The sequence below is a fragment of the Lates calcarifer genome, linkage group LG10 (assembly GCF_001640805.2).
Source record: "Lates calcarifer isolate ASB-BC8 linkage group LG10, TLL_Latcal_v3, whole genome shotgun sequence".
Classification (NCBI taxonomy): domain Eukaryota; kingdom Metazoa; phylum Chordata; class Actinopteri; family Centropomidae; genus Lates; species Lates calcarifer.
Window position 1 is genome coordinate 10,745,875 of NC_066842.1, and position 25,810 is coordinate 10,771,684.

The 25,810-nt window shown below is 42.3% G+C and overlaps 3 protein-coding genes across 7 annotated transcripts; 2 read left to right on the plus strand and 1 right to left on the minus strand.

The window, feature by feature from the left end:
• The first annotated feature begins 24 nt into the window (after window positions 1-24).
• epx (eosinophil peroxidase) lies at window positions 25-10,454 on the plus strand. The gene is made up of 17 exons (XM_018682160.2): window positions 25-1,225; window positions 1,322-1,409; window positions 1,498-1,588; window positions 1,711-1,886; window positions 2,321-2,453; window positions 2,552-2,681; window positions 2,770-2,976; window positions 3,119-3,485; window positions 3,560-3,720; window positions 3,805-4,063; window positions 4,155-4,325; window positions 5,400-5,637; window positions 5,724-5,935; window positions 8,034-8,198; window positions 8,660-8,743; window positions 8,877-8,973; window positions 9,268-10,454. Exons 1-17 carry the CDS (start codon window positions 1,208-1,210, stop codon window positions 9,323-9,325), a joined length of 2,655 nt encoding a protein of 884 aa, XP_018537676.1. The 5' UTR covers window positions 25-1,207; the 3' UTR covers window positions 9,326-10,454.
• rab3il1 (RAB3A interacting protein (rabin3)-like 1) lies at window positions 10,081-24,561 on the minus strand. 5 transcript variants are annotated; one of them, XM_018682195.2, is made up of 14 exons: window positions 24,438-24,561; window positions 19,129-19,175; window positions 18,467-18,783; window positions 15,666-15,849; window positions 15,454-15,549; window positions 14,687-14,764; window positions 14,213-14,449; window positions 13,895-14,014; window positions 12,677-12,805; window positions 12,471-12,583; window positions 12,219-12,242; window positions 11,734-11,833; window positions 11,568-11,634; window positions 10,081-11,410 (listed from the first exon to the last, which is right to left on the minus strand). In XM_018682195.2, the coding sequence occupies exons 3-14, from the start codon at window positions 18,670-18,672 to the stop codon at window positions 11,325-11,327; spliced, it is 1,440 nt and encodes a 479-aa protein (XP_018537711.1). In that variant the 5' UTR covers window positions 18,673-18,783; window positions 19,129-19,175; window positions 24,438-24,561; the 3' UTR covers window positions 10,081-11,324. The 5 variants fall into 5 exon arrangements, with proteins under 5 accessions (XP_018537711.1, XP_050929282.1, XP_018537720.1 ...); XM_051073325.1 differs by lacking the exon at window positions 24,438-24,561 and having other exon boundaries at window positions 19,129-19,253; XM_018682204.2 differs by lacking the exons at window positions 13,895-14,014; window positions 24,438-24,561 and having other exon boundaries at window positions 19,129-19,253.
• On the plus strand, window positions 19,378-25,790 carry best1 (bestrophin 1). Its single transcript, XM_051073329.1, is given in 9 exon segments — window positions 19,378-20,329; window positions 21,368-21,462; window positions 21,647-21,880; window positions 22,130-22,479; window positions 22,816-22,968; window positions 23,053-23,133; window positions 23,231-23,382; window positions 23,461-24,508; window positions 24,510-25,790. Coding segments are annotated over 9 exon segments (2,379 nt in total). The 5' UTR covers window positions 19,378-20,177; the 3' UTR covers window positions 24,624-25,790.
• Window positions 25,791-25,810: the final 20 nt, after the last annotated feature.

Genomic DNA, 25,810 nt, shown 5'->3' on the forward strand with positions numbered 1-25,810 from the left:
CACATGAAGAGAGGCTGGAATGAACATCTGCTGTACATTAATCAGTGTTTTGAGTTCAGCACTGTGGAGCCACTTCTCTACATCTATTATGTTGCAGATTGGAAGCATAAAGCTGAGTTTTAAGATAAGATTTAAGCCAAATCAGTCAACTAAAAAGAACTCACATGGTTTGACCTTAGGGTTAGATATATTTTCTGTGATTTGGGTGAAATTACCCTTTTTAAAAATGTTTATTTCAGGTTTTTATTTTCTTCATGGAGTCGTTTTTGAGAACAAAAGATTTCTACATCTTGAACAGATACATACAGTAGAAGATGGGTAATGTGGGTCAGCAGAGATAATATTAATAACAACCTAATGAAATGGGACTGATGACTCATTTGATGGTATCACACACCTGGAGCATCAAAGGGAGCGAACAGAGGGAAGCCCTGGTGCTTCACATTTTGAGTTTTAAAGGCTCGCAGTGGACACAGCTACGTCTCATGAGTCACGTCCTCTACAGAGATTTAACACAGACCTTTATTATTTTCAACATCATTCCTGATTCTTCGTCATTTCCCTGAATCCTTGTTTCAACACCCGTCTATGTGACGAGGGGGGATCACATTGAACTGATGTGATCCCCTCAGACATGTAATAAAAGCAATCCCAAAAAAACTGAACACCATACGTCATCATGAACTTCTGTTTGCTTAAAAATAATAAAGTAACCTCTCTTTTCAGTATGCTCCCACTGTGACACACTGCTTGGACATCCAATATTGTAACCACATGAATGTGGTTGGTGTCCGCCGCTGCTGTATTCCCTCTGCTCTGCAGGGAAGGGCAGAGGTTTAATTTATTTGAAATGATCCAAATGTGACAGAGGGTTTTCATCATGGGTGAGAGGACAGAAGTAAATTTGATTTGAAAGGCTATGAAGTCGAGGCAGTGAGTCCAGTGTTTGATGTTGCGTTCCTGTCACCAGAAGGACAGATAAGGGGATTCTGCACATACCTGTTGCCTGCTGCCAGTGTATAAATGGCAACCTCGATGCTCTGAGCCGAACACACACTGACACACACACACACACACACACACACACACCTGTTGGCTCTCAAGATGAGTCATAGTCGGTGCAGCAGTAAGATGCAATGAGCGTGGTTAGATGTGTAAACCTGAGGTAAATCCTTTCTCCACAGACTGAACAGCTTTAATGCTCTAGATGGACGCAGCACTCATGGTGAGTTTCTGCCTTCCTTTTTTTCTTCTTTTTTTAATTAATAGAATAAAGTACCACATTTCTTGGGATAACTCAGATTATGTGCTTTGGTTTCAGGTGACCCCCTCCCTGCTCAGACTGGCTCTTATCCTGCTCTCCTTCCCTGAGCATGCCTCACTGAGCAGAGTATTTGACAACACCTCAGGTAGGATTTCTGTTTCTGTCTGATTATTACTGAAAAGAGCAGTGCGTCCCTCTAACTGCACTTATGTTTTCCTCTGTGGTGATCTCAGGAACTGTGTATCTGGGGTCTGCATTTGTGAAAGAGGCTCTTCAGAGGGCGATTGAGCTGACCGATGCTGCTTACACTCGCACAAGTGAGAGGTAAAAATTCTTGGACCACATTTGAAATATTTCAAAGCTGAACCACTGCAAAGCATAAATCCTGATTTTACCTCTATAAAGCATTGTGTTGGCAGTAAAAATGAACCTCCTGTTGTTTCCAGGGGGACAAAGTCTCTGTCTGAAGACGCTCTGAGACCCAGTGACCTGCTGGCTCAGTTCAAACAGACTGAAACCAGAACCAGGACTCAAATTCGGGCGGCAGAACTGCTGGACAACACAGTGGAGCTAATCAGAGAGATGGTCTACACTCACACTATGGTGCAGCCCAACCCTCATGGTACCGGACATCAGCATGAGATATATACAGAGATGTTTCTGCACCTGTGTGTTAAATTTCAACTAAATTGAAGCATTTGATGAAAAACGCGTCCTTTGAGGACACAGATTAGCGTCTGTTTAATCACATTCACTGTGTTTTTTCTGAGTTTGTCCCACAATTTTTCCTCATATAATCCATCAAGCATCAACCAAGTTTTCAGATCAACCAACCAAAAGCTGTTAACTACAGATCCAGACTCAAAATAAATAGAGATTATACTATAACTGCTCCACTGGAGGCCCAAGAAACAAACCCTTATAAGAATGTACACAAAACCTCAAGAGTGTTTTACTATAAATAGGTTTTCTGACATGAGGCAAGAGCTGATCAACCATTCCCAGCAAGTTCAAGCCTGCCGGATGTTTTCTCATGTTTACTGTATTTTTCTAAAGAGCTGCTGAGTGAAGGAGATGTGGAGAATCTGCTGCAAGTGACGGGCTGCTCTGCTGAGCTGCAGAGACCCATCTGTCAGACCGACTGTCTCTCTGAGCGCTACAGATCCATCACAGGAGAGTGTAACAACAGGTGAGAGCAAACACACACACAAAAACAAACGTGATAGAGCAGAGCTGTCCTGAATATACTTTGTTTTTTGCTAAACATGTCTGTCATGTCCTGTTCAGACAGCACCCCAGATGGGGAGCTGCAAACATCCCGTATTCCCGTTGGCTGCCTCCAGAGTATGAGGACGTGTGGGGGACGCCCAGAGGCTGGGACCCGGAGCACACCTACCACAACGTCAGCCTGCCTCCAGTAAGAGTCCCGCAGCAGCACTCAAGTCATCCTCTGTCCTGTAAGCTCCTCTAACTCCATCACTCCTCACCCTGTTTGTCGTGTCCAGGTGCGACTGGTGTCTCAAGAGGTGTTGTTCACTCACAATGACAACATCTCTCTGGACTCCACCCTGTCTCACCTGCTGGTGGAGTGGGGTCAGTGGATAGACCACGACGTGGTGCTGACGCCTCAGAGCCCCAGCACCGCTGCCTTCAGGACCGGAGCTGACTGTACACACACCTGCAGCCGGGACACACCATGTTTCCCCATACAGGTGCACTAGCTATCGCCTGATCCTTTCATTCCTTCTTTAATAGTCCTTCATTTTATTCACGTTTTTTATGCTGAGCTTCAGTTTTTATTTTAGAGGTATTTTATAAAATTCTAATTTGAAAAAATTAAACTTTCTTTCCCAGATCCCTCTATCAGATCCTCGTAATGGAATCCAGAGTTGTATGCCCTTCTTCCGCTCTGCTCCCAGCTGTGGTGCGGGAGTCCTCCCTCATCGCCACCGAGAGCAGCTCAACGCCATCACCTCCTTTGTGGATGCTAGCATGGTGTACGGCAGCTCCACCAGTCTGGCATCGGCTCTGAGAAACCACTCCTCTCCCCTGGGCTTGATGGCCCTAAACTCCCAGCACTCAGACCAGGAGCTGTCCTATATGCCCTTTCTGCCTCGCCAGCAGGCGCACCTGGACCCCTGTGGCCCGCGAAACACCACCACCTCAGAGGGGTTGGACAGATCCACGCACCAGGAGAACACCACGTCCTGCTTTCAAGCTGGTGAGTAAATGTAGCGGTTCCTCCGCTCTCTGCAGGCTTCAGTGGAGAGGCTGTTTATCATTTATGTTTCACAGGTGATTCAAGAGCCAATGAGCATCTGGGAATGATCGCGCTGCACACGCTTTTTCTGAGAGAGCACAACCGGCTGGTCAAAGAGCTGCACCTGCTCAACCCTCAGTGGAGCCCCGACATTCTTTATCAGGAGGCCCGCAAGATCATGGGAGCCATTCACCAGGTATCACTAACAGTTTTGACATCCTGTTACCTCTACCTACCTGAGCACTCCCAGCACCCTGACTGACTTCCCTGTTTTTTCTAGATCCTAACATGGGAGCACTATCTGCCGCGGGTCCTGGGTGACACCGCCACGTCCCTTCTGATGCCCCCCTATGAAGGTTATAATCCTGAAGTGGATCCCAGCATCGCAAATGTCTTTGCAGCTGCTGCGTTTCGTTTTGCCCATGTCACCGTGCATCCAGTGGTAACCAGGCTGGGACCTGGATACACCACAAACTCCCAGCATCCCCCACTGCCTCTGCACCATTCACTGTTTGCCTCTTGGAGGGTTGTGCAGGAAGGTAAAGAACAAAGCTGTAATTCAGCATACTTGAATTACTTGTGGTTTACTCAGCTGTTCAGTTTTAGTGTCTTCTTCTCCCGGTGTTTCAGGTGGTATAGACCCTGTGCTGCGCGGCCTGTTGTTGTCTCCGGCCAAGCTGCAGACTCCAGGTCAGATGATGGTGGAGGAGCTCACAGAGAGGCTGTTTCAGGCACAGGGAGGGATGCCTCTGGACCTCGGGGCTCTTAACCTTCAGAGGGGCCGAGACCATGGCTTGCCTGGTACCAGCTTTCTTACCTGTGGCACAGCACATGGTTACACTGTCACTTCACGCTGAAAGTCTGTTGATGACTGTCAGCAAGGACTATTTCAACAGACAGACTTATGTATTTTATTAACTCAGTGTTTCAAGGATGCACTCAAGTACTTTCAACTACTGTTGTTCAAACTACTATTAAAGAAAATTTGGTGGAAGTGTAGGCACTTGACAGAAATGATTTTAGTAGGTAAAACTAGTCAAGTCATTAAGATTAAATTGAATTTAAACAGAACAAAACAGAGAAAATGTATAATCTTTTTTAAGTGCCCCAGTAATCATGTTATTAGCTGTATCCTACGTTTTGAGAAAAATGACAAAATGAGAGCAGTCACTATGTACCTCCTGTGTATGTACATGGAGGAGTAGTTACAGCTGCTTTGGATAAATGTCAGGTGGTGGTGAGACTTGAATACAAAAGAACAGAAAAACAAAATATTCCACCAGATATTTAGAAAAACATTTTCTATTTCTTGTTTGTTAAATTGGCAGTGAAAGTTTTGATTGGTGCGGGTATCATTTCTTATTACTGTAACACACTAAACTGTATCTTGTTTATTTGTATAGTGACTAAAAAACAGTTTCTGTTACAGTTAGTATAAATTGTATATTGTATAAACCACTATGTAGTATAGTCAGTCTGCTTGTATAGCGCTAGGCCTCTGGAACTTAAACATCTAAATGAAATGCAGCCATCATTAATGGTATTAGTTACACATGGGTTTTAATTAGCACTCGAGTTGACTGCTAGTCTTCTAACAGACGAACCAGAACTGAGATTTTGGTGAGATCTGTTGTGCAGAGATCCTGATGCATTTCACCTTGTGATCAATTTTATAGATGACTGTGTTTTTGTGGTTGCTCGTAAACACTGGAAGAGCCGTGAGATAAAATCTCACAAGTTATTTGATGATGTGATGATTAATGTTTTGTTTCACTAGCAGAGAGGTGGTCTTTGTTAAATACAGTTCCATCAGTAATCTCACTTCCTGTACCAAACCTTTAAACTCCTGTTTTCTGTCTCCTCTCGTCCCATCAGGTTATGGCTCGTGGCGAAGGTTCTGCGGTCTCTCTGTTCCCAACTCTACATCAGAGTTGGCCGAAATTCTAGGTAACTTCACTCTGGCTCACAAATTCCAGCTCCTGTACGGGACACCCCACAACATCGATGTATGGGTGGGGGCCATCTCTGAGCCTGCTCTGCCTGGAGGCCGGGTCGGACCGCTCCTGGCCTGCCTGCTGGCCAGACAGTTTAGAGCCCTGAGAGATGGAGACAGGTAAAACTAAATCCTCTGCTTATCATCTACTAAACATAAATTAATTCTGCAGGAGAGAAAAGTTAAATCTGTCTTTGTCTTCTGAGGTTTTGGTGGGAGAGGGAGGGAGTATTCACCAGCACTCAGAGGAGACACCTCCACGCCGTCTCTCTGTCCCGCATCATTTGTGATAACAGCCACATCACTCTCGTCCCTGCTGACCCGTTCTCCCGCACTGAAAGCCCAGACGACATGTTGGCCTGTTTCCACCCCCTTGTCCCCCACCTTGACCTCAGCCCCTGGAAAGAACCAGACACAGGTGAGGAAAGAGACATATGTTGAGTGTCATATCACGTCTGTGTTGTGCTGCAGTATCTCAGTGACACCTTGAGGTGTCTTCAAATTTGGCACAGTTGTTCACTTGGACTCAAGGATGAACTAATTGGATTTCGGTGGTCAAAGGTCAAGGGTGTCGACCATGCCTTTTTCTGTATACGTTCCTCCACAATTCTACCCTGAATTAATAATCATAAGATAGATGTTTTATTGTGTCATCTGCTGAGGACAACCTACAAATCTCAACATATTTGTGGGACAGCATATGTTGTGTAGCCCATAACAATTTGTCACATATTGCTTCTAATTTAAATTTTGTATTAGATGCTAATTTCCTAGAAAATAAATTTCGTAATTTCTTTGAAAATTTAAATGTTCAAAAATACTGGACTTGTAAATAGTTTGGCCACAAGATGCTGTGGCAAGAAAACCCTAATTTCTACATTGAAGAGTGCACGAAAACTTCCAACACTGCAGAACAGGGGTAGCCAACACGGTGCCCGCGGTGCCCGTGTTTTAATGGCGCTCCGTCTAAAAATTGTATTTAATTGTGCTGCTCTTCTTTTTGAATCAATAACACTTGCATTGGTGTAGATTTGAAAATAACAACACTGAATATAAATTTTAAAAAACAAAAAAGCTTTATGTATACATGAACTCTGACCTTGTCTGGGGTCAAAGTTCAATATCACGCGATGGACAAACTCTCATCTCACTCTGTTGAGACAAGCTAGCGGGCGCAGCTACGATGGGGAGCAAGTTGTGGCTTTTACCCCCCAACTAATACGGGAAAACATGGCAGTGATTTGAAGGAAGAGTTCATTTTTACATTTTACAGTTTTAAAAAAAGCGCGTACGTGGCGACGGCAAAGCAGCACAACGTGGAGAGACACAAAAGCTTTCATGCTAACAATCCACCTGGCAGCGTAGTACGGGCAGAAAAAGCAAAAAGCAACTGAAGCTTTATTTAGTGCTGCAAGGAGAAGAAATCCTTTTCGGACGGGGAGGTCTTTAAAGAAGCAATGACGGTAATTGCAAACACTGTGTTCAAAGACGTTCATCAATGCCAGATTTCCCACTAAGAGACAAAGACAAAGAAAGAGTTAACAGATGTTTTCAGTGAAACACCGTGCTAACTTTAAACTCAAATATTGTACAAAAAGTTTCATTCTTATATAACCGATAATTTGTTCATAAATGTTACAAAGGTAGTGGTTAGTACAAACGTGCCATGATTTGAAGATGTGACAGTTAATGATTTCTTTAAAAATGTTACAGAAGTGATCATTTGTATAAAAATGTAACAGGTGTGATTTTGAACAAATGCTACAGATGTGCTCATACATACAAAACTGTCAAGAAAGATATTTACAAAATAGCTATGGATGTGATAACTCTGACTTTCAAATATTGAAACAGATTGAGATGAACAGAAATAAATAATGTTGCATGTTTAAAGATATCTCTGTTTCCTACCATGGTAAATCATTGTTAATGATTATTGTGAGGAATCATTAACATTAACACGTAATCAGACAGTCTCTTCACATATATGAATATTTATTATTAATTTTAATAATATTAAAGGTGAACCGTGAAACTTTGTTATTCAGGAAGTTTTTACCCTTGAAGTAGCTATTGGTTTCAAATAGGTTGGTGACCCCTACTCTAGTCCACATGTTGGACACTAATGAATTTTGAGGAAGCAGTTCAAACCTGAAAGAGAGAATGATTTTTGAAAGAGTACAAAGGTATTTAAATCTGCAAAATGTCTGAATGTTAGCTCCTGGTAACTGTGGATTTAATGGTTTTGTTAAGGCAGCTGAGGGTGGAAAATAGACACTGAAAAACCTTTGAAACCTCTGAAAGTCTGGTTTTATTCTTCATATCCTCATGTCCATTGGTGCAAGAGACCTTAAATACTGGCAGAAAATTAATAACAGCTTTGAAGATATCAATTGGGTTTTAAAAAAAAAAGGGTTTATTACAGGCTTCCTGCAACTTTTTGCAACCAATTCATGGGCCTCATAGAAAATCAATACACATGCATTACAAACAATTGTTTTCATTTTGTCTTCCAGACCCCAGCTGTGGTCCAATACCCAGGATCCAATCTGGTTACTCTGTGCTCTGTGACTCTGTGATTCTGTATCAGTGTCACTCTGGCTTTAAGCTGCTGGGATCTTCATCTGTCAGCTGTGATCCAAACACCAACCAGTGGAGTCCCACACCTCCAACATGTCAAGGTACAAAGCCTTATACTAAGGTTGTGTGACACCACTGTAGCAGATATCATGAGATTTCTAAACACAGTTGTAGTTGTGGTGGAAATGTTCAAATTTCCATTTTTCTGAGCACTTACAGAACTTTTTGTCCACATTGGCTTAAAACTTCAGATATAAAGTAAAATTTTTGTGTTGTACACAGTGTCAACAACATCTTTTAAGCCAAAACTGTCCGGAAAGTGCTCATAAAAATGTAAATCTGAGCGTTTTCAGTGCCTTTACAAATGGGCCGATTCAATCAGTTGAGGAATATGATCAAAAGCTAAACAACAGCTACTGAATTAACCTTGAGGTGAAATGTTTTATTATCGATTTCTAAAATGATTTACACCTTTTGAAAGGATGTGACGATTTATATTCTTCATCAAAAGCAATAATAACTAGCAATGCATGTCTCATTGATTTGTTTTTGACTTTTGCAGATATTAATGAATGTGAAGAACAGGTTTCTCTTTGTCCACAAAGCCTGGAGTGTCTCAACAAGCCAGGCTCCTTTATTTGCTCAGGTTGGTTCCCCCTTCCCACACAGACACACACACACACACACACACGTTCTCTTCAATCATATAAACATATCCAAACATATCAGACTCTGTCACTTCTGATGATAAATGTTTCTGTGTGTGTGTATTGATCCAGAGCCCTCCTCGCTGTCTGTCGTCTCCATTGTCACTGCAGTGGTAGTAGTGATCGGTGGTGTGGTTCTGCTGGTGATGATCATGATCTGTTATCGAAGGTGAGTCACTGAAGGTATTAAAACCCATTTTAGGGACCATCTATTAGGTCTGCAATCACATTCTTGAGATACAAATATTATAGAGAACTATTGATTAGATTGCAAACTAATTCTGAAGGTGGTCCAAATCAGAAAAGGGCATATGCAATGATTCTTAAAGCTGTATAGTCACTGAATTAACTGTTCAGTCATCCCTGAAAGATAACACAAGAGTGGCTTTTAAGTGAAATATGAATTACTGTTAGTGTTACTGTTAGTGTAATTACTGTGAATTACTGTGAGTTTTTCTTGCAGATATTTCCCCAAGAAAGAAGAGTTGGTCACTGCTGGATGTTGCCAAGGGAAAAGTTAATTGAACATTTCTATTTTAATGTTCCTCTTTATTATATATATATATATTCGACTGTTAGTAGTAGTAGAATATTTTGTTAATTTATAATCACACTACGCCTGAACAAATCAATGTTTCACATAAATAGGTATCCCTGTCTTTGGCCACTGTAGATAGATAGTTTTTACTTCATGACAAATTATGCCGTTATGGTTTGTCTTCTGACTTCACATTATGGCACCCTGATGGTGCTCATTCATTTACTACAAGTCAAAGTATTTATTAAGGTCTGTTGTAATCTGTGTGACAAGGCCACAGAAACAGAATAACAAGCTTGCAAAAGTCCTTTCAATCCGGAAACTAAAATCTTAGTGGAATGTCTGCTCCAAAAACAGATTTTCCAACCATAAAGCCGCTCTGAGTGGGATATGGTCTCAGTATTACCTCAGTATCAATGTGCCTGATTCCTGCTTACAAACCTGTTAGGCAACTGTGGGTGTGGGTGTGTCAGAGCATATTGTACTGGGGTAACCAGGCGGTTCCTGGCAGTGACCTTAATCTAAAACCAAACCAGTGACGTGGCCTGAGAGAAACAGGTCTGTGTGTCATCCAGCTGTACTGCATTATTAATTAATGATGAACAGTGATGAATCATCACTACCAAACCTAAGCCTAAACTTTACAAAGAGCTGAAATCAAAGTCAAACTAATCCATTTTACTGCCATCAGATTTTATACAAACAATACCTCTAAATAAATCACACATGGTACAAAGGTGACAGGCTACAATGTCTTGTTTTTAATGGAGTATTTATACTGGAAGACAGTTAATTATCAGCACACTGAGGTTAGGAACCTCAAAGCCCTAGGTAAGGCTAAGAAGCAGTTATTGCACTTTCTGACACAATATTCTTCATTTTTTTTTACCTTCAAAAGACTGTTTCCTGTAAAAATTGGTCATTAATAGTAATACATCTTTACTGTGAGGTACAACCAATATACACTGCATAATATGGCTATGTACTACATTCATGCAAAGTCATTTATGGCTTTTTACAGACTGTTCATTGCAGACGTGCAAAACTACAGTTGAAACATTTGTGCATATTGCAATCACTTGTATTAAAGCATGTTTATCTTCTGTTTACATCGTAAAGCTGTCATTATTTTGAATGTGGAGGTATAATAATGAATTCATTGACAATATTACTGATTAGTAAATACAGGCTATTTGTGAAACAGTTTTTCTTAAAAGCGGCTGCAGCCGTTTCATCTGTGTTTTTATACAAGGCCTCTAGAACAGGTAGTGCAAGAGTGCGTCAACAAAATTAAGGCCATGCTGAGACAGAAATACTTGGCTGTGGTGTTTGAGCTGATAACTGAATGTAACTAAGACATGCTAATGAGCATTTCACGCATGTAAAAATAAAACAACCCAAATCATTAGTCTATGGATGCTGTCAATCTTACATATCTTACATCTTACACATACAGTTATCTAACTATGTAATACTTGAGGTAAGAGACCAACTAAACTCTCTAGACTGCTCTCATCCTGTCCTCGTCTTTCCAACAGACTAATGCCTGAAACACAATACATACAATCTATTGTGTTAATGTGAGAAGTTGTTGTGTACTCCGCTGGGGAGGTTCAGAGCTCACAAGATAAAAAAACAAACTATTCTCCATAACTAGTGGAGAGAATTACTGGAGGCCTGCAGCGTAACAGAGAAAAATATTTTATATATCAGGGAGAAACACTATCTTTAAAAATATGTTATTTCTATCTCTCTCTAGCTGTGCTGGTTCAGTTTTAATTGTCTTATTGCATATAAGTGGCACTAGAACATTTTCTGCTTCCCTTGTTGGTTGACCTCTGCTGCAGCACTAATTCAGCACAACCTCTGCTACAAAAACTGAAACTGAAAAGACCTGTTTGTTACCACAGTTTAACCCAGAGTCGTCTGAATAGTCGAGGTCCTGGAATCGCACTCGTCCTGTCGGGTCACTGTCCGGTCCTCTAGCCCTGGTCAGTGAGGTAGAAACCTAACTTGGCCACAGTCATCTCTCTTCGGAGTCGCATCACCTCCCAGAACATCTGCTCCGCTGGAGGAGGGCAGAGAGACAACAACAAAAAGAGATACAACATGTCAGTGGGCTGAATAAAACCAGCACTGGCAAAGCAAGACACAAAAGGAGGCAAAACAGACCCATAGTACAAAAAATGACACAATATTTCAAACATAAATAGACATTAACTTACCGTCATGTCTCACCAGGCCCTGCTGGATGTAGCGGATATAAGTAAAAAAATTGCAAACTGCTGTGATCTAGAAAGGAAAAATGAGGACAAGGTGACATGTAGCAACACTTAACAGCAGTTGCAACACTGTATCTGGTGAAGGTCACAGAGATTAAGTGATAGTTACCCGTGCTCGGCTGGAAGGAGAGATGTAGTAGTAGCTCCCCTTGTCGCCAAGTTTAATGCGATGTCGACAGAGTCGCGACACGCCGCTTAACGCACATTTTCTACAAGTGGAACAAGGTCAACAGTCAAAAAAATGCTGCTACAAAAAAAAGCTACAAGACATGGATACACACAGTCGTTTTATCAAAGCAAACACTGAACATGACTCACATTTCTAATCATCAACAATGAAACCTAGAGAGAGCACGTATATGGACGTACATTTTCAAAGACAGCACAAAGACAGAGGTGCACAATCAGACAAAGTTAGTCACTGCAAGAGTATAAGGTTCAAGGTTACATTAATGCATACCAAGACACATGCAGAACTGGTCATTTATTTACAGCTTTGTTTACAACTTCTCAGAAGTCTGGACTTCATTTCATGCCACAGTCATTTGTGTTAGTGAAAAGCTGGACAAGTTATTGGTTCTTGAGAGGACTTACGTCTCTATTGCTGCCCTAAAGCCACTGGAAAGAAAGATTTTTCAAATCAGATAGTGATTAGAAATGTGCCCGTTGATTACACCCCTCTCAGATACATGGTATGACAGTGAAAAGCAATCAGCTATGACCATTAATCATCAGTGGAGAAACCAAAACCAAATTAGACTTTGAGTGTTGACTCTGCCATTGTTTAGCAGTGAATGGTGACAGAGAGGAGAGGATGATAGTTAATGTGTAGATGTGACAACTCACTTAGGGCCTCCACACTCTATAGCTGAGGCTTTAACCATCGGTAACGCTGACATGGCCACAGGCTCGATCGTCAGAGAGTTGTTTTCCACTGCGCTCTGTACCAGCTGGGACAGCTGTGGAGAGCAGGAAATAATAATATTAATGTAACTTCAAACACTGAAATATGACAAATACGTGTTTCAGCCAAGAAGCAGTGAGATACTGGCCTCAGATCTTGTGAAGGAGAGACAGGGTCCGATGTCTTCTCTGTAGATACGACTCAGGAAGGCGGAGGAGCGGTCTAGACTCGGATGTTCCCTCCACATCAGAAACTCTGCATACAGAACCGAGTCCATCTGCAAACAGAAAAACTATCCATCACTCACTCTGTCAATAAAATACCTGTTTAATGTGTCGACTGCAGGCAGCTACATTACATCACAGATACCTCTGAGTCTACAGTCACACTAGCAGCTCTGTGAGGCTCTGTACTCTAACACAGTGGTGCTTTGGGCTAAATGCTAACATGCTGGTGTTACGTATGTAAAATGTTACCATGTTCACCACTGTAGTATGTTAGCATGCATTAATTTGACAGGTATTTGGTCACAAAACAAAGTACTGGGCAAACTGAAACTTTGACCTGATGATGGTGCTAAAGGAAAAGTTAAAGAGACAACTTCAGTTACTACTGTACAGTTCATCCTGACAGGGACATAAATGTATGTATTCAATTCAAGTAGAAGTGGATGTGTTTCACAGGATAAGTGAAAACTTATCTACTGAGCTACTGGTGGCACTGGAGACAAACACCATTAAGACTCGCCCTCTGTGAACCAGTGGATATGCAAATGGTCTTCAGTTATTGTATATAATGGACTAAGCGCTTTACAGTTTTTCTCTCATTCACACACACACTTTCACTCTGATGGTGCCAGAGCTGCCATTCAAAGCCCTGGCCTGCTCACTGGGAACAACTTGGGGTTCAGTTTCATGTTCAAGAACACTTGGACAAGAGGAGCCGTGGATCAAACTTCCTGCAGTTAGTGGACAGCCCCACTCTACCTCCTGAGTGACAGGGAGGTATTTATACTAAATTTTAGTGCAACTGCAAAGTGGTATACCAACAAAGCAAGACTGTGAACTCCAGAACAATGGGGCATGTCAAAAATATAAAATACGGAGAGCTGGGTTCATTGTTTGGTTAGCAAAAGAGGCATAAGGAGGAATGACTTTGCTTTCCACATTATTACTGGCTCTTAGTTTTCTACAGAACCTCCTTGAATAATCAGTATGAAAATTCTTTTCCCAAGAGAAGCAGTGTATTATTGTCACTTTGTACGGGAAAAACATGCTCACTGTCCCGTAAACACAGATAATTACAGACAACAGACCCAGCAGCTAAAGATAAAACTCCATCCAGCTTGGTGAAAGGACGCAGTTACCTGCCTGCTGCCAGTGCCAAGACCCTCTCCCTGCTCCTGCCAGTAAGAGTCATAGCTCACACTGACAGACTGTCCAGGAACCAGGCAGAGAATCAGAGAGAGGAGAGCAGGAACAGCAGGCTGAGAGAGGAAGAGACACCAGAGACAGGGAGGAGCAACAAGTCAGGCAGAGGTTAGTAATGGGAGAGAAGAAAAATCAAAACACAAAGAGAACTCAGCTCAAAGTAGAAGACAAGGAGAGTGTGAAACAGGAATAAGTGACAGGAGAAGAGAAAGCACGAATCCAAAGATGCAGAAACATGTTAGGAGGAGACAAACCTCTCTGTCTTCTTTGGCCGCAGGCTGAACAGAAACTGACGAAGGTTCTGGTTTTCCAGTCGAGGACGGAAATGCACCACTCGCGCTCTTGTTGCGGATGTGTCCCCCAACGTGTTTGTACGCCCCCCTGGTTCCCGAAGGTTGCAGCTGTGGGTGCAGCTGGCGGTTTGGTGAAGAGGGCGTGGATGTCAACACCAGAGTCTTGAGCGCTGTCACCTCTGCCTGCAGAACGTCAATCTTGGGAGCCAGACAGAAAAAAAATGGAGACAAAAAATTTCAAAAGTGATGAAATCTGATGATGGGAGAGAAGTCAGTAACATCAACAAAACACTATTTATGTCCGTTATTAGAACAGCAGCCTATTTTAAGACAAAAAGAGTTTGGGCGCTGCTGAGGAATTTTAATGGGACAAGAGGTCAATTCATAAAACATCCTTGAAACTTTTAACTGGAGTGCAGAAATGACTTCACACACCTTCCCCTGAGCCTCCTTCAGCTGTTTTTCTGCTGCTGCTTGTTTGACGTTCGCTTCACGCACCATCTTGTGAGCTTCCTGTTGTGAGGTAGATTACATTAACACAGAGTTACAACACTGCAAGCTGAAGACACCTGTTGTCTGTCTATATGTTGGGTTTTAAAACGGAAATCTGAGACACCTGATTGGGAGTTGTTTTTAATAAATCTAATTTAATCACTAATACTAAAGGGTAAATCTGTTAAAAAGTTGTTTCATATTTTTAGCCACCTGGGAGCAGCAGCAGTAGCTGAAGACACAACACTTGTAATATGTTTATATGTACATTAGTATCCCAGTTTTGATCATATTCTGGGTATGATAGAACATGAGACACCTCTTCATTCATATCCAGCACTCACTTTCATTAATCTCTGTTTGGTTTCCACCAGCTCCTGAGAAAAGTCTGGCTCTCTACATGCTCCACTAGCTAGACGTTAACTTTGCCTGTCTGTCATTTGGTGCTAAGCAAATAATGTACAGTGGCTTTGTCAGAGTTTTTTGCAGCTGCCTGCTGCTGCTGGAAACAAGCTTGATGACAAAGGAGTTTGAGGATTTTATTTTTCTGAGGGTTCATGGCCACTAGTGACCCCTCTCATAAGTCATCTGATCCTTCATTAATATACAGATAACTGATGAGTGCGGCTTCAAGTTGTGGTGTCTATGTGACAGAGTGGAACGTGTCAAAATGACAGTGCACTCAGCAGAGAGCGATGATTACTGCTTACCTCAAACAGACTGGCCGTCAGCTCCTCCAGCTCCTGCTCCAGCTGATTCCTGACCTGCGACAGACGCTCACACTCCTTGTCTTTCAGTTTCAGTTCCTGAAATGAGAAGAAGAAAATGTCACAATCTCACTTAACGAGGAAGGACATCTGCATTGTCAACTCTTTTTTTTAGGCCACACTATGCATTATGTGTGAAATAGGTTACAACACACCCTCTTCGCAGCGTCCAGCTGTTCCCTAAGGATCTCTGAGCCCTTTTCTCGGATTTCTTTTTCTCTGATTTCCAGTGAGGAGCTGCGGAGCCGGGAGAGGTCGCCATGCTCTCTGGCTGAGGTGGGCACCGCCTGCCCTCCTCCCTCCACTCTGGACTCTGGCTCTGGATCCAGATCTACCAATCTTCATGGGACAACAAACAAAAACAAAAACAAAATTAACATGGTTACTGACAAGACATTAAGATTTCATGTTCCCTCCTTGTTGCTGGTTGCTGATTGCAGATGGTTAACTTTAAAGTAACTCTGGTACAACACATTAAACTGCAATGTTTATGTTGATCTATAGGTAGAGAGAGAGAGAGGTTCTCTTAAGTTTTTCATGACAAGGATTCACAAATGGATACACATGAAGTGAAATTAAGGAAGAGCATGAAATCTCTTAGTCATCATTCTCATGTAGGAATGGATGCTATCATATGGTTAGAATAAATATCCAATGCTAACACATTCAATTGTTTATTAGGTTCAACAAGCTAAAACTAATAAATCCCACCTTATTATTAAGGTTATATTGTTGTTTAAACTGTTTTACAGAAGTGTGGCGTGTTATATACCCCATTTACAGTTGGTGTCAACAAAACTGATACATCTGCAATAAGCTTATATTGGCTAATTCATCAGCCCAGACAACTTATTGACTTAGCAGTAGGTAGGTTTACATATACAGGGCTGTTGAGACTGCAGTAGTTTTAGCTAGGTGTTCCTAATAAACTGGCAACTGACTCTGTGTTATTATATGTAGATGATTAAGGTACTAAATGAGCAAATGTTCAAAACATAAAGCTAACATATTGAATTGAATGTAAAGCTCATTCAAATCTTTCAGCTGTAACAATTCACATTTTCTCAGTGAGTTGCTGCTGCTGAGTGAAACAGACCCCGGAGGGACCCCGGACCAAGGTTTGGGACCCTCTGCTACCGCATTAGCAACATTTCGTCTTGATTTAAGCCATTATAGTTAGTCGCAGTTATTTTTTATACCCTTTGCTGTAAAGTTTACGGTCAAAGCAGCTCCTCGCACAGATGAAGCAGGACTTTTAGCCGGCTAGTTGACGTTAGCTACAACTTTTTTTCTTTTTCTTTTTTTTAACCCGGAGAGGTTTCCCCCTCAGTGTCCGCCCTTACCCAGTCAGTCAGTGTCCAGGACAGCAGATAAACCTCCCACCTTGTCCGTGTATCTGTCAGCTTCTCCCCACCAGTGTCCCCCGGCTGCTCTCGTTGTTGTTGAATGCACAAATACGGTGCAAACTGAGCAGAGGTTAGCTGGTTTCAGTGAAACTAATCTGAGCCGTTTTAAATCTCAGCCAGCGGAGGAATGCGGACGCTGACGTAGACAACCGACAACGGCAACGATCGCGAACACAAAAGACGATCCGGTTAAAGAAAAAGTCTAACACTGTGGTTTACACTTTTCCAGCCGTAACTCTCACTGATTTCCTCTCATCTCCGTGCTCAAGGCAAGAGAAACGAGTGTGTCCCCTCTTCTCTGTGTGTTTCTGCCTCCTCTCACAGGTCACATGACAGCGCATCCACTCCCAAATGTCCCCACCGTGAGATCTTGTCCGGAGCCCGCACCCGGAGACCGGAGACCAGAGCCTGGGGCCCGCAGCCCAGGGTCTGCCTCCACATCCACAATGTACAGCAACACTGGCAGGCTAATTCATTTGTTTTCTGATGTTTGATCTAACACATATGCAGCTGATTATCTATAAGTATGTAAGATTAAGTTTACACCGTGCTTGACCTGTTTACACTGCACTGTTTACATCTTGTACTTGTATTTGTGTATTTTTATTTGGATTTTTTATTGCTACTGGTCAATCTGTGAGCTACCACACAAGTTTTATTGTATAACTACAATGACAATAAAGTCTTATCTATCTATCTAAAAACATTTGTTGTTCAGCCCCTATTAAACCCTAGTATAAAGGAGAGAGTAGCCTGAGTACCGCTGAAAAGAGTAGCCTGTTTCAATAATCAATTGGCAGAATATTACTTGGCAACAATCTTGATATCTAATTATGTGATTTTTTAAAGCAAAATGCCAAAAATCTACTGGCACTAGCTTCTTAAATCTATATATTCGCTGGTTTTCAGTGTTTTCTATGCCAGCAAATCTAACAACCTTCGCGTTTTAACTGTTGGTCAGACAAAAAACGAAATCTGAATATGATAACTTGGGTTTTCGGGGAATAATTATGGGCATTTTTATATGTTTTCTGGCATTTTATACAACATCACCCAAGGAGTCTCTGCAAACTTTACAGACTCTACTAATCACACAAAGGGTTTCATTGCAAACACTGATCCCACAGTAATCCAATCCCCTCACCAAACAAATATACCTTAAACGCCTAAAGGAAAGTGTGAAACAAACCCATGATGTTAAAAAGTATATCATGTGGCACCCATGTGGTCAGACACAGACCATGTAATATCAACATCCCTGGTTTGAGTTCAGCCAGGGACCTGTGCTGCATTCATCCCCCATCTCTCTCCACTCATTTCCTGTCAGCTCTCTACTGTTCTCTCTAATAAAGCACAAATTAAAATCCAAACAAGTCCTGATCTGACCCTGCAGTAGGCCCACAGACTGAAAAAAAAGCCTGAATATTTTCTCCTGCTACCAGCCGAGGTTTCCCTGCTTTGGACGCTCCTCACTGCATTTGCCTGAGTAAGATTTTACATGCAAAACACCCCTAATATAATGCCCCAGTGCTTTAGGATTTAACACTTGCCGTCCAACAACGCAGCCCTGCTCCTCAGATTCCCTGCTGGATTTGTGTCTGGACGCTGCATCAGTTGTCCCAAAGAAGACTGTTGAGGAGTACACTGCTACTCCAGATCTCCCCGCCTTGAGAACTTCATATCCCTTGCCCAGTGAAGTTGAAGACGGCGGGGAGGAGGAAATCTGGACGCTGTGAATTCCCTCAAAAGCATCCATGTCTCTGTCTCTCAGGCAGTGCAGAGACTCATCAGAAACTTACAGATATCTCCAGTGAAGATTTAGTGTGAGTGGAATATGATGACCCTGATTACTGCAGAGGCGAAGCAGCTAAAACACAGAAATGAAAAAGTCACATACTGCAACATGGTTCATAAAGTTTCAGCAAACAAGCTTGCACAGTCAAACGTCTTCCAGTGGACAAGAGATGACCTCTACAGTGTTTAAACTAAAACTCACACACTTCGTCCCTCTCTGAGTACTGCAGAAAGAGCAGCTCAGGCTCTTTTCCTTGCAGGGTTGTCATGCTAAAGGAATTTATTTCTCTGAGATATCTAGTGCAAACATAAGTTAACTTAGGAAACAGTATCTTACAAGTTTCACACAAATGTGGAGTCTGATAATTTACCAGTTCCAGGTTGAGTTAAGGACAAAAAATACTCATGATACACTCACCAAAGTGCTCAAAAGTGATTCCCAGTTGTTGCCAGCACATCAGGAATCTGTAAAACAATGCTTTGATAATCTCTAGATTCAGAGTTTAGCAAGTTGATCTCTGTCCGCACTTCACCCTGCGGTTGGTCTTCTGGTTATACAGGAAGGGTTAATCACTAACAGTTTCTGACCAGTAACAACTCAGCTGTACACATTTCTTCCAGCAGGGGGGGGGGGGGGGTCCGCCACAGTCTCACCTGATCAGGAGTTTTACATTAACAAATGCTGACAGATGGAAAATAATCAAGTTTACTTAAATCTAGAAAGGAGAATAGGTTTAAAAGTGACCGGAAGTGGCAAGGAGAAATGACATGAGTGTTTAACTTTGAAGAAAGTGATTAGTGAAGTTGCTGAAATTTGGTTTCATAAAGTCATATTTCCAAAATCTAAATACAACGACTCAGCAATTCTGCCTGTAACCAACCTATTTGTGGCAGTGTGGGCGCTCAGATTTGTCCAGATTAACAGGACCTGGCCTCACAATGCAGCTTTGTTGCTGAAAACAGATTAACACATCAAGTGACCGGAGGTGTAGAAGTCCCTTGTTGCTCTCTTTTTCTTTCCTGTTTTCCTTTCTCCAACATTCTCCCCGGACACTGCCGACACACACTCACACAGCCGCAGCGAGTACGATGGCCGGACGTTTTCATAATCAGTGGTAAGTAAACACGGCTTCACAGTCTTGTGTTTGAGTCTGTACATTTGACCTTTGGTGACCCTCAAATACTGTATCTGCCTGTTATAGCTCTGCAAACATCAGTGTGTAGAAATAGAAAATCAGTGTAGTTTGGGTTTCTGAAAACTCTGTGGGGTATAAATCCAAAAATATTGATTACAGAGATAACTGACCCTCCTGTTTTAGCTACGTGACCACACTGGCCTTATGAGATCCAGGCTGATCGCTGACGTTGAGCTGAGACGAAGCACAGAAAACAACACCACACTGGTTTCCTTCATGTCAGGCCACAGTCATCCAGCAAGTTGGCCAGCAAGCAGCAGCAGCAGCAGCAATGACAGTAACATACTCCCGCAGGGTTGCTGATGCAGGTCTGGGAACCTTCTTTCACCTGCTCCTGCGATGGAAAGGCAGCATTTATAAACTGCTCTACAGAGAGCTCATCATCTTCACTCTGCTCTACTACTTCTTCAGTATTGTTTATAGGTACTCACTTCAGTTTTAATCTTCTCTGTCCTCCAGTCTGCAGAAACACTGATGGTTGCCCAGCCTATACTGGATTTTTGGATTATTATATCCCTGAAAATTTCTGTTAAAGATATATACTAGGGAAGAGATTCTCCAGGTGAAAAACACTATTATTAGTGCTCTCTGGTGGACAAACTACATCATAGAGATACTGTTTTTAAATAATCTCAAACATTTATTTGGCATTTTTCTTCTGCAATTTCATGTTACTTATGGGCTGACAAAGACGATATATCTTTGATAAGCCAATATCAGCCGAAACATAAGCCAGTGTCAATTTATTAGCTCTAACATTTACATCGCAGTTTAAATAGACCAGATGCTGTTATAGCCATGTGGCAGAGTAAAATTTTGTTAGTGGATTCCTACTTGACAACTTTTTTTTTTTAAGTTTATTGCACCTTCTCTCCATCAAAAGAAATCTTTGCTCAGTTTCTCGTTATAACAAGAAACTGTTCTCATATTAACAAGGTCCCTTTCACATTATAACAAGACATTGTACATACCATAATAACTTTTCTCATTTTTACAACATGCTAAATTATTCAATTTTAACCAGACTGGGATTTTTCTTGTCATGACAACATACAAACCTCTGTTATAAAGGGGTTTTGTTGCTTTAAACAAGTTTGTATGTTGTTATGAGTATGTTTCATGTTTTAAAAAGATACATGGACTTTGTGTAAAGGAAAGTTTCATGATAAAACAAGACAAAATGATTCTACACAAGTAATGTTGTACATATGAACTGGTTGATTTGGTATTTTGTAATAATGAGAAAATATGTAATAATAACATAAAACATATGTTGTTATGAACAGGAAGATGATTTTGTTAAAACAAGAACATTTTCAAGTTTTAAGGAGAAACTGAGCAAATACTTTTTTTGTCATGGTGGGAGCAATATGCTGCCTCTGAAGTGAAAGTTTGTTAGACCAGAAAGTGTGGCCGTTGCTCTCGTTATAGAAGAGACTCAGCAGATGTTTCCTTCACCAGGTTTGTGTTAAATGTTGACCAGAGGAGGCTGTTTGAGAAGCTGTCAATATACTGTGACCGCTACGCAGAGCTCATCCCTGTGTCGTTCGTGCTGGGTGAGCTGGGGCTGATAGTTTTATACCTCGTACAATCTTCAGTTGAAATAGTTTAACTGCACCATCATCTCATTTAAATGTTTAAACTTAATCCAAACATGCATTAGTCATGCATACATCTAAACTCTTTGAAAGCATCACTGTAGGCAGCCTCTAATTCTATAAGTTTTCATTTCTTAACCAGGTTTCTATGTAACCCTGGTCGTGTCCCGTTGGTGGGGACAGTTCGAGAACGTCCCCTGGCCGGATCGTCTGGCAGCATTAGTAGGCGGTCATGTTCGTGGAGCCGATGAGGTCTCCAGGCTGACCCGCCGAACTCTGATGCGATACGCCAACCTGTCTGGTGTGCTCATCTATCGCTCTGTCAGCACAGCCGTCTACAAGAGGTTTCCCACCACGGAGCACCTGGTGCAGGCAGGTAAGACGTGATGATGAAACCACTAAAGCTCACTGTTCTTTACTCTGCCTGTTTTATCATGTTCAACACAACCACGTCCAAAGTCGCTGACTCTGGCTGCACCATTTAAAATCTTGAAGAAACGTGGTGCTTGTAGACCAGCGTGGCACAGGTTCAGACTCAGAGTCTTCTTCTGATGTGGTTGAACTGTTTGTACAGTACATGTTCTGGTTACATCATTTTGGCTACTCTTACGTCCTTGTCTTTCAGGTTTGATGACCTCAGAGGAGCTGAGGCACCTGGAGGACTTGCCCTCTCCTCACAACAAGTTCTGGGTTCCCTGCATGTGGTTTGTCAGCCTGGCTCTGAGAGCTCGGACCGAGGGCCGCATCAACAACGACGTGGCGCTCACAGCCATTCTCACTGTAGGTGTTCATCTGAGTGCCGTCCGAAAGAGCCTGAACATCTTCACTTTGAGAAAATCTTGCTCGGAAGCATTTTTTAAATTGGTTCTGCATGTCTTACTTTTCTCCTCTGTTCAGGAGTTGAATAGTTTACGGGCAAAGTGTATGAAGCTGTACGGTTATGACTGGATCAGCCTGCCTCTTGTCTACACTCAGGTTTTGTACATTCGGTCCACTGTGTTCTGTAACTGAAATACAGTGGATTCCTTGGTGGTAGAAAAAACAGATTTAGTAGTTTTCATAAAGTGATGATTGTGCAATGATTATGTGTCAGAAAAATACATAACACTGCCAATGACTGTGATGCTGAGCCTATAATAGGCCGCTGGGTTTTGCTTCTTACAGTAATTATCATACCTGAAATGATTAACTCACTTTGATCAAAATTAGAAATCTAACCGAGAGCAATAAAACAACTCCTCTAGAGACTTGTTAAATTTTTCCGAGGTTGCTGTGAAACACTGCCAGTCTTGACAAATGTTTCTTAATTAGGTGGCGACAGTTGCTGTCTACAGCTTTTTCCTGGCTTGTCTGATCGGTCGTCAGTTCTTGGATCCGACTCAGGGCTACCCCGGTCATGATGTGGACTTCTACCTGCCTGTGTTCACCCTGTTGCAGTTTTTCTTCTATGTTGGTTGGCTCAAGGTGAGGAACTGTTCGTCTGATCCAGTTACAATGAGGTTTCATTCATTTTCTGAGCTGTCTTGTTGAGGCCTTTTCTTTTCTTAGGTGGCTGAACAGCTCATTAATCCTTTTGGAGAAGACGATGACGACTTTGAAACCAACTGGCTTGTTGATCGCAATTTACAGGTTTGGATCTAAACCAAACTATTTTCCATTTGTTTTTTCATCAGCTGTAGACTGTTGTCGTCTTGTTCTATTTGATGTGGTTTTCATTGTGTCCCAGGTGTCCTTGCTGTCTGTGGATGAGATGTATGACAGTCTGCCACTGGTGGAGAGGGATATGTACTGGAATGAGTCTGAACCTCAGCCTCCCTACACTGCTGCCAGCGCTGAACACCGCAAACCCTCCTTCATGGGCTCAGCCCTGGATATCAGGTTCAGTAAGGTCTTTATTTCCTGGCAGACAATTCTTAAATACTCCATCATGTAACCATGTCTATAATTCTAAACCAGTGTTCCTAAGGAGGAGATGGAGTTTCAGTCCAATCTGGAGCAGATCAAAGAACATGAAGAGGCCAACTACTCCACCCCGCTGCTTGGAGGTCTGGGTCGTCTTCTTGGTGTCCAATCCCCAAACTTTCCTCGCTCGTCCCGGGTCTCTCTGCTGCGCCGCCGCCCTGGAGCTCCACTAAGCCGCTTCCCTCTTTACCTGCACCCAGAGGCTCCATCAACCCCGGGTCAAGTCCGCCAGCCTCTGAACCCAGAGCGAGATCCGGACTATGCCTTCTCCACTACGCCCCTGTACGAGAGGCCAGGATTCTACAGCTGTCCACAGACGCCCATCCACTGCGTGCCCCCTACAGTGCCCCGACCCCGACCTGCCCGGAGAGCCCAAAACGAGTGGGACCGCAGCTGCAGCTCCCTTGCCCATCCAATGGTGGGCTCACAGTTGCTGGCTCCTGACACCCCCAACCACGTCCCCCCGCCACCGTCCTCTGCTTTCCCCTGGCTGAGCGAGGATGGTGAGATGCAGAGCACCCCCACCTTCTCCTTCCCTGACCCTCCGCCCGAACTCTGCCCAATATCTAAACTCAGACCAGGACACGGCCTGCTATCCCGCCGGCCTCTCCCTCCTCGCCTTACTCTGGACAACCTCCCCTCAGCTGACAGCCAACCCGGGCCTCCGAGCGCTCGAGCTATGGGAAGCGGAGGAGAAAGGGTGTTCTCGTTCACTCCTCCCTCCCGAACAGCAAATCCCAGTAATCCCAGCAGCAGCTCTAGCAGCATTAATGCAACAAGCACCAACAGCGCTGGCACAGCGGGCAGTCTCTGCAACAGTACAAGTCACAGTAATTTTGGTAACCATGGGAACTTTAGCGCCAACAACATGAGGGCAAGCAACGGGGGCACCAACGGTGGGCTGAGCAATAACATGAACACGGTTTCCACCTCAGCGTCATCGCAACAAGAAACCAATCAGCAAAACTCACCCAATGATTCAGGGATCTCACTGGCTGAAGGCGACCTGCTGGGCGTTTTGGTGGACGGTGGGGCGAACAAGGCAGCAGGAGGGAGGGAACAGGACTGAGGAAAAAAAGCGTGACACTGTTTTTGTACCACATGTGATATTTGAAATATTTCATACACACATAGGCACTGACCTATGTTACATCTGAAATGCAGTCATCTGGAGCTCAGTTGAAAAGTATTAGCTGCAAACAGTTAATCTCTACTTCCTGACAAACTCTTACAGAACAATTAACCTACTTGTAATGCAAAAAGCACCTTATGAGATTTAACCGTCAACATGTGAAGGAAAAATAAGAAATACTTAACAGTTTCCTCTGAGACTCAGCAACAAGAAGCCAAAATGTGTATATTCTTAAACTACAGTAGTCTTAACACTGTTTCCATTAGTTATGCTATTAGTTATGTTCTTTTGTCATTTTAACAATATTTTTTTCAATAAAAAATGAAAACCTGAAATTATTTGTGTACTTCATTTTCTTATAATTCAGAGATACTGTATGTACAATTAAATTCACAATAAAAATATTCATTAATTACATAAAGCTGCCGTAATTTGTAATCTTGGTTAATTATTAACACTTTAATGGTTTCTCAGAACGTATCAGTAATAAAAAGGTTTTCATTAAACATTAAATTATGAATGAAACTGACAAAAAAATTAAAAATATCATAACTACAAGGGCCAATGAATTTCATTTAATTATATTGTTTTTAAATTGTGAATGACTCTATTTACTACTGTGTCTGCCTAATTATGTTGGGGTTTTTTTGCATTGCTCTTAAGTTTCATTTTATCCACATTTTAATTCACATATGATTCTTTTTAAGGCGTGCACCCAGTGTAATAGACTTAAAGAAGTAACAGTGGTAATGACAGTGTTCACAGGAATTACATGGTGTACGACAAACGACAGGAGTGTCCAGGCGTGGTCTATGGAGGTGGTTCCCAGTGTTTGTGAAAGAGGCATGGCCTTTGTGTGGAAACCAAAGAGCAACTGTCCTCTCTAGCCAAAGAAAAGTATAAGTATCCAGTATTTCATGAGAAAAAAAAAACACAGAAAGAAGTCCGAAATAGTGTGTAAATCTCTACAGGTTTGGTCAGTGACAGCTTCTGAACATCACTGATCTGATCAGGTCTTTTAAGAGCAGAATCATTATGTGGTGAGATGGAATATCATATGATACATTGAGTAATAAATGGAGTAACAAAAAATATGCTTTGAAATTATTTTCTAAATCCATTTTAACAGTTTTATTCAGTCATTCATATATATATGTATGTGTGTGTGTGTGTGTGTGTGTGTGTATACATATATGGGCAAATATTTTAAAA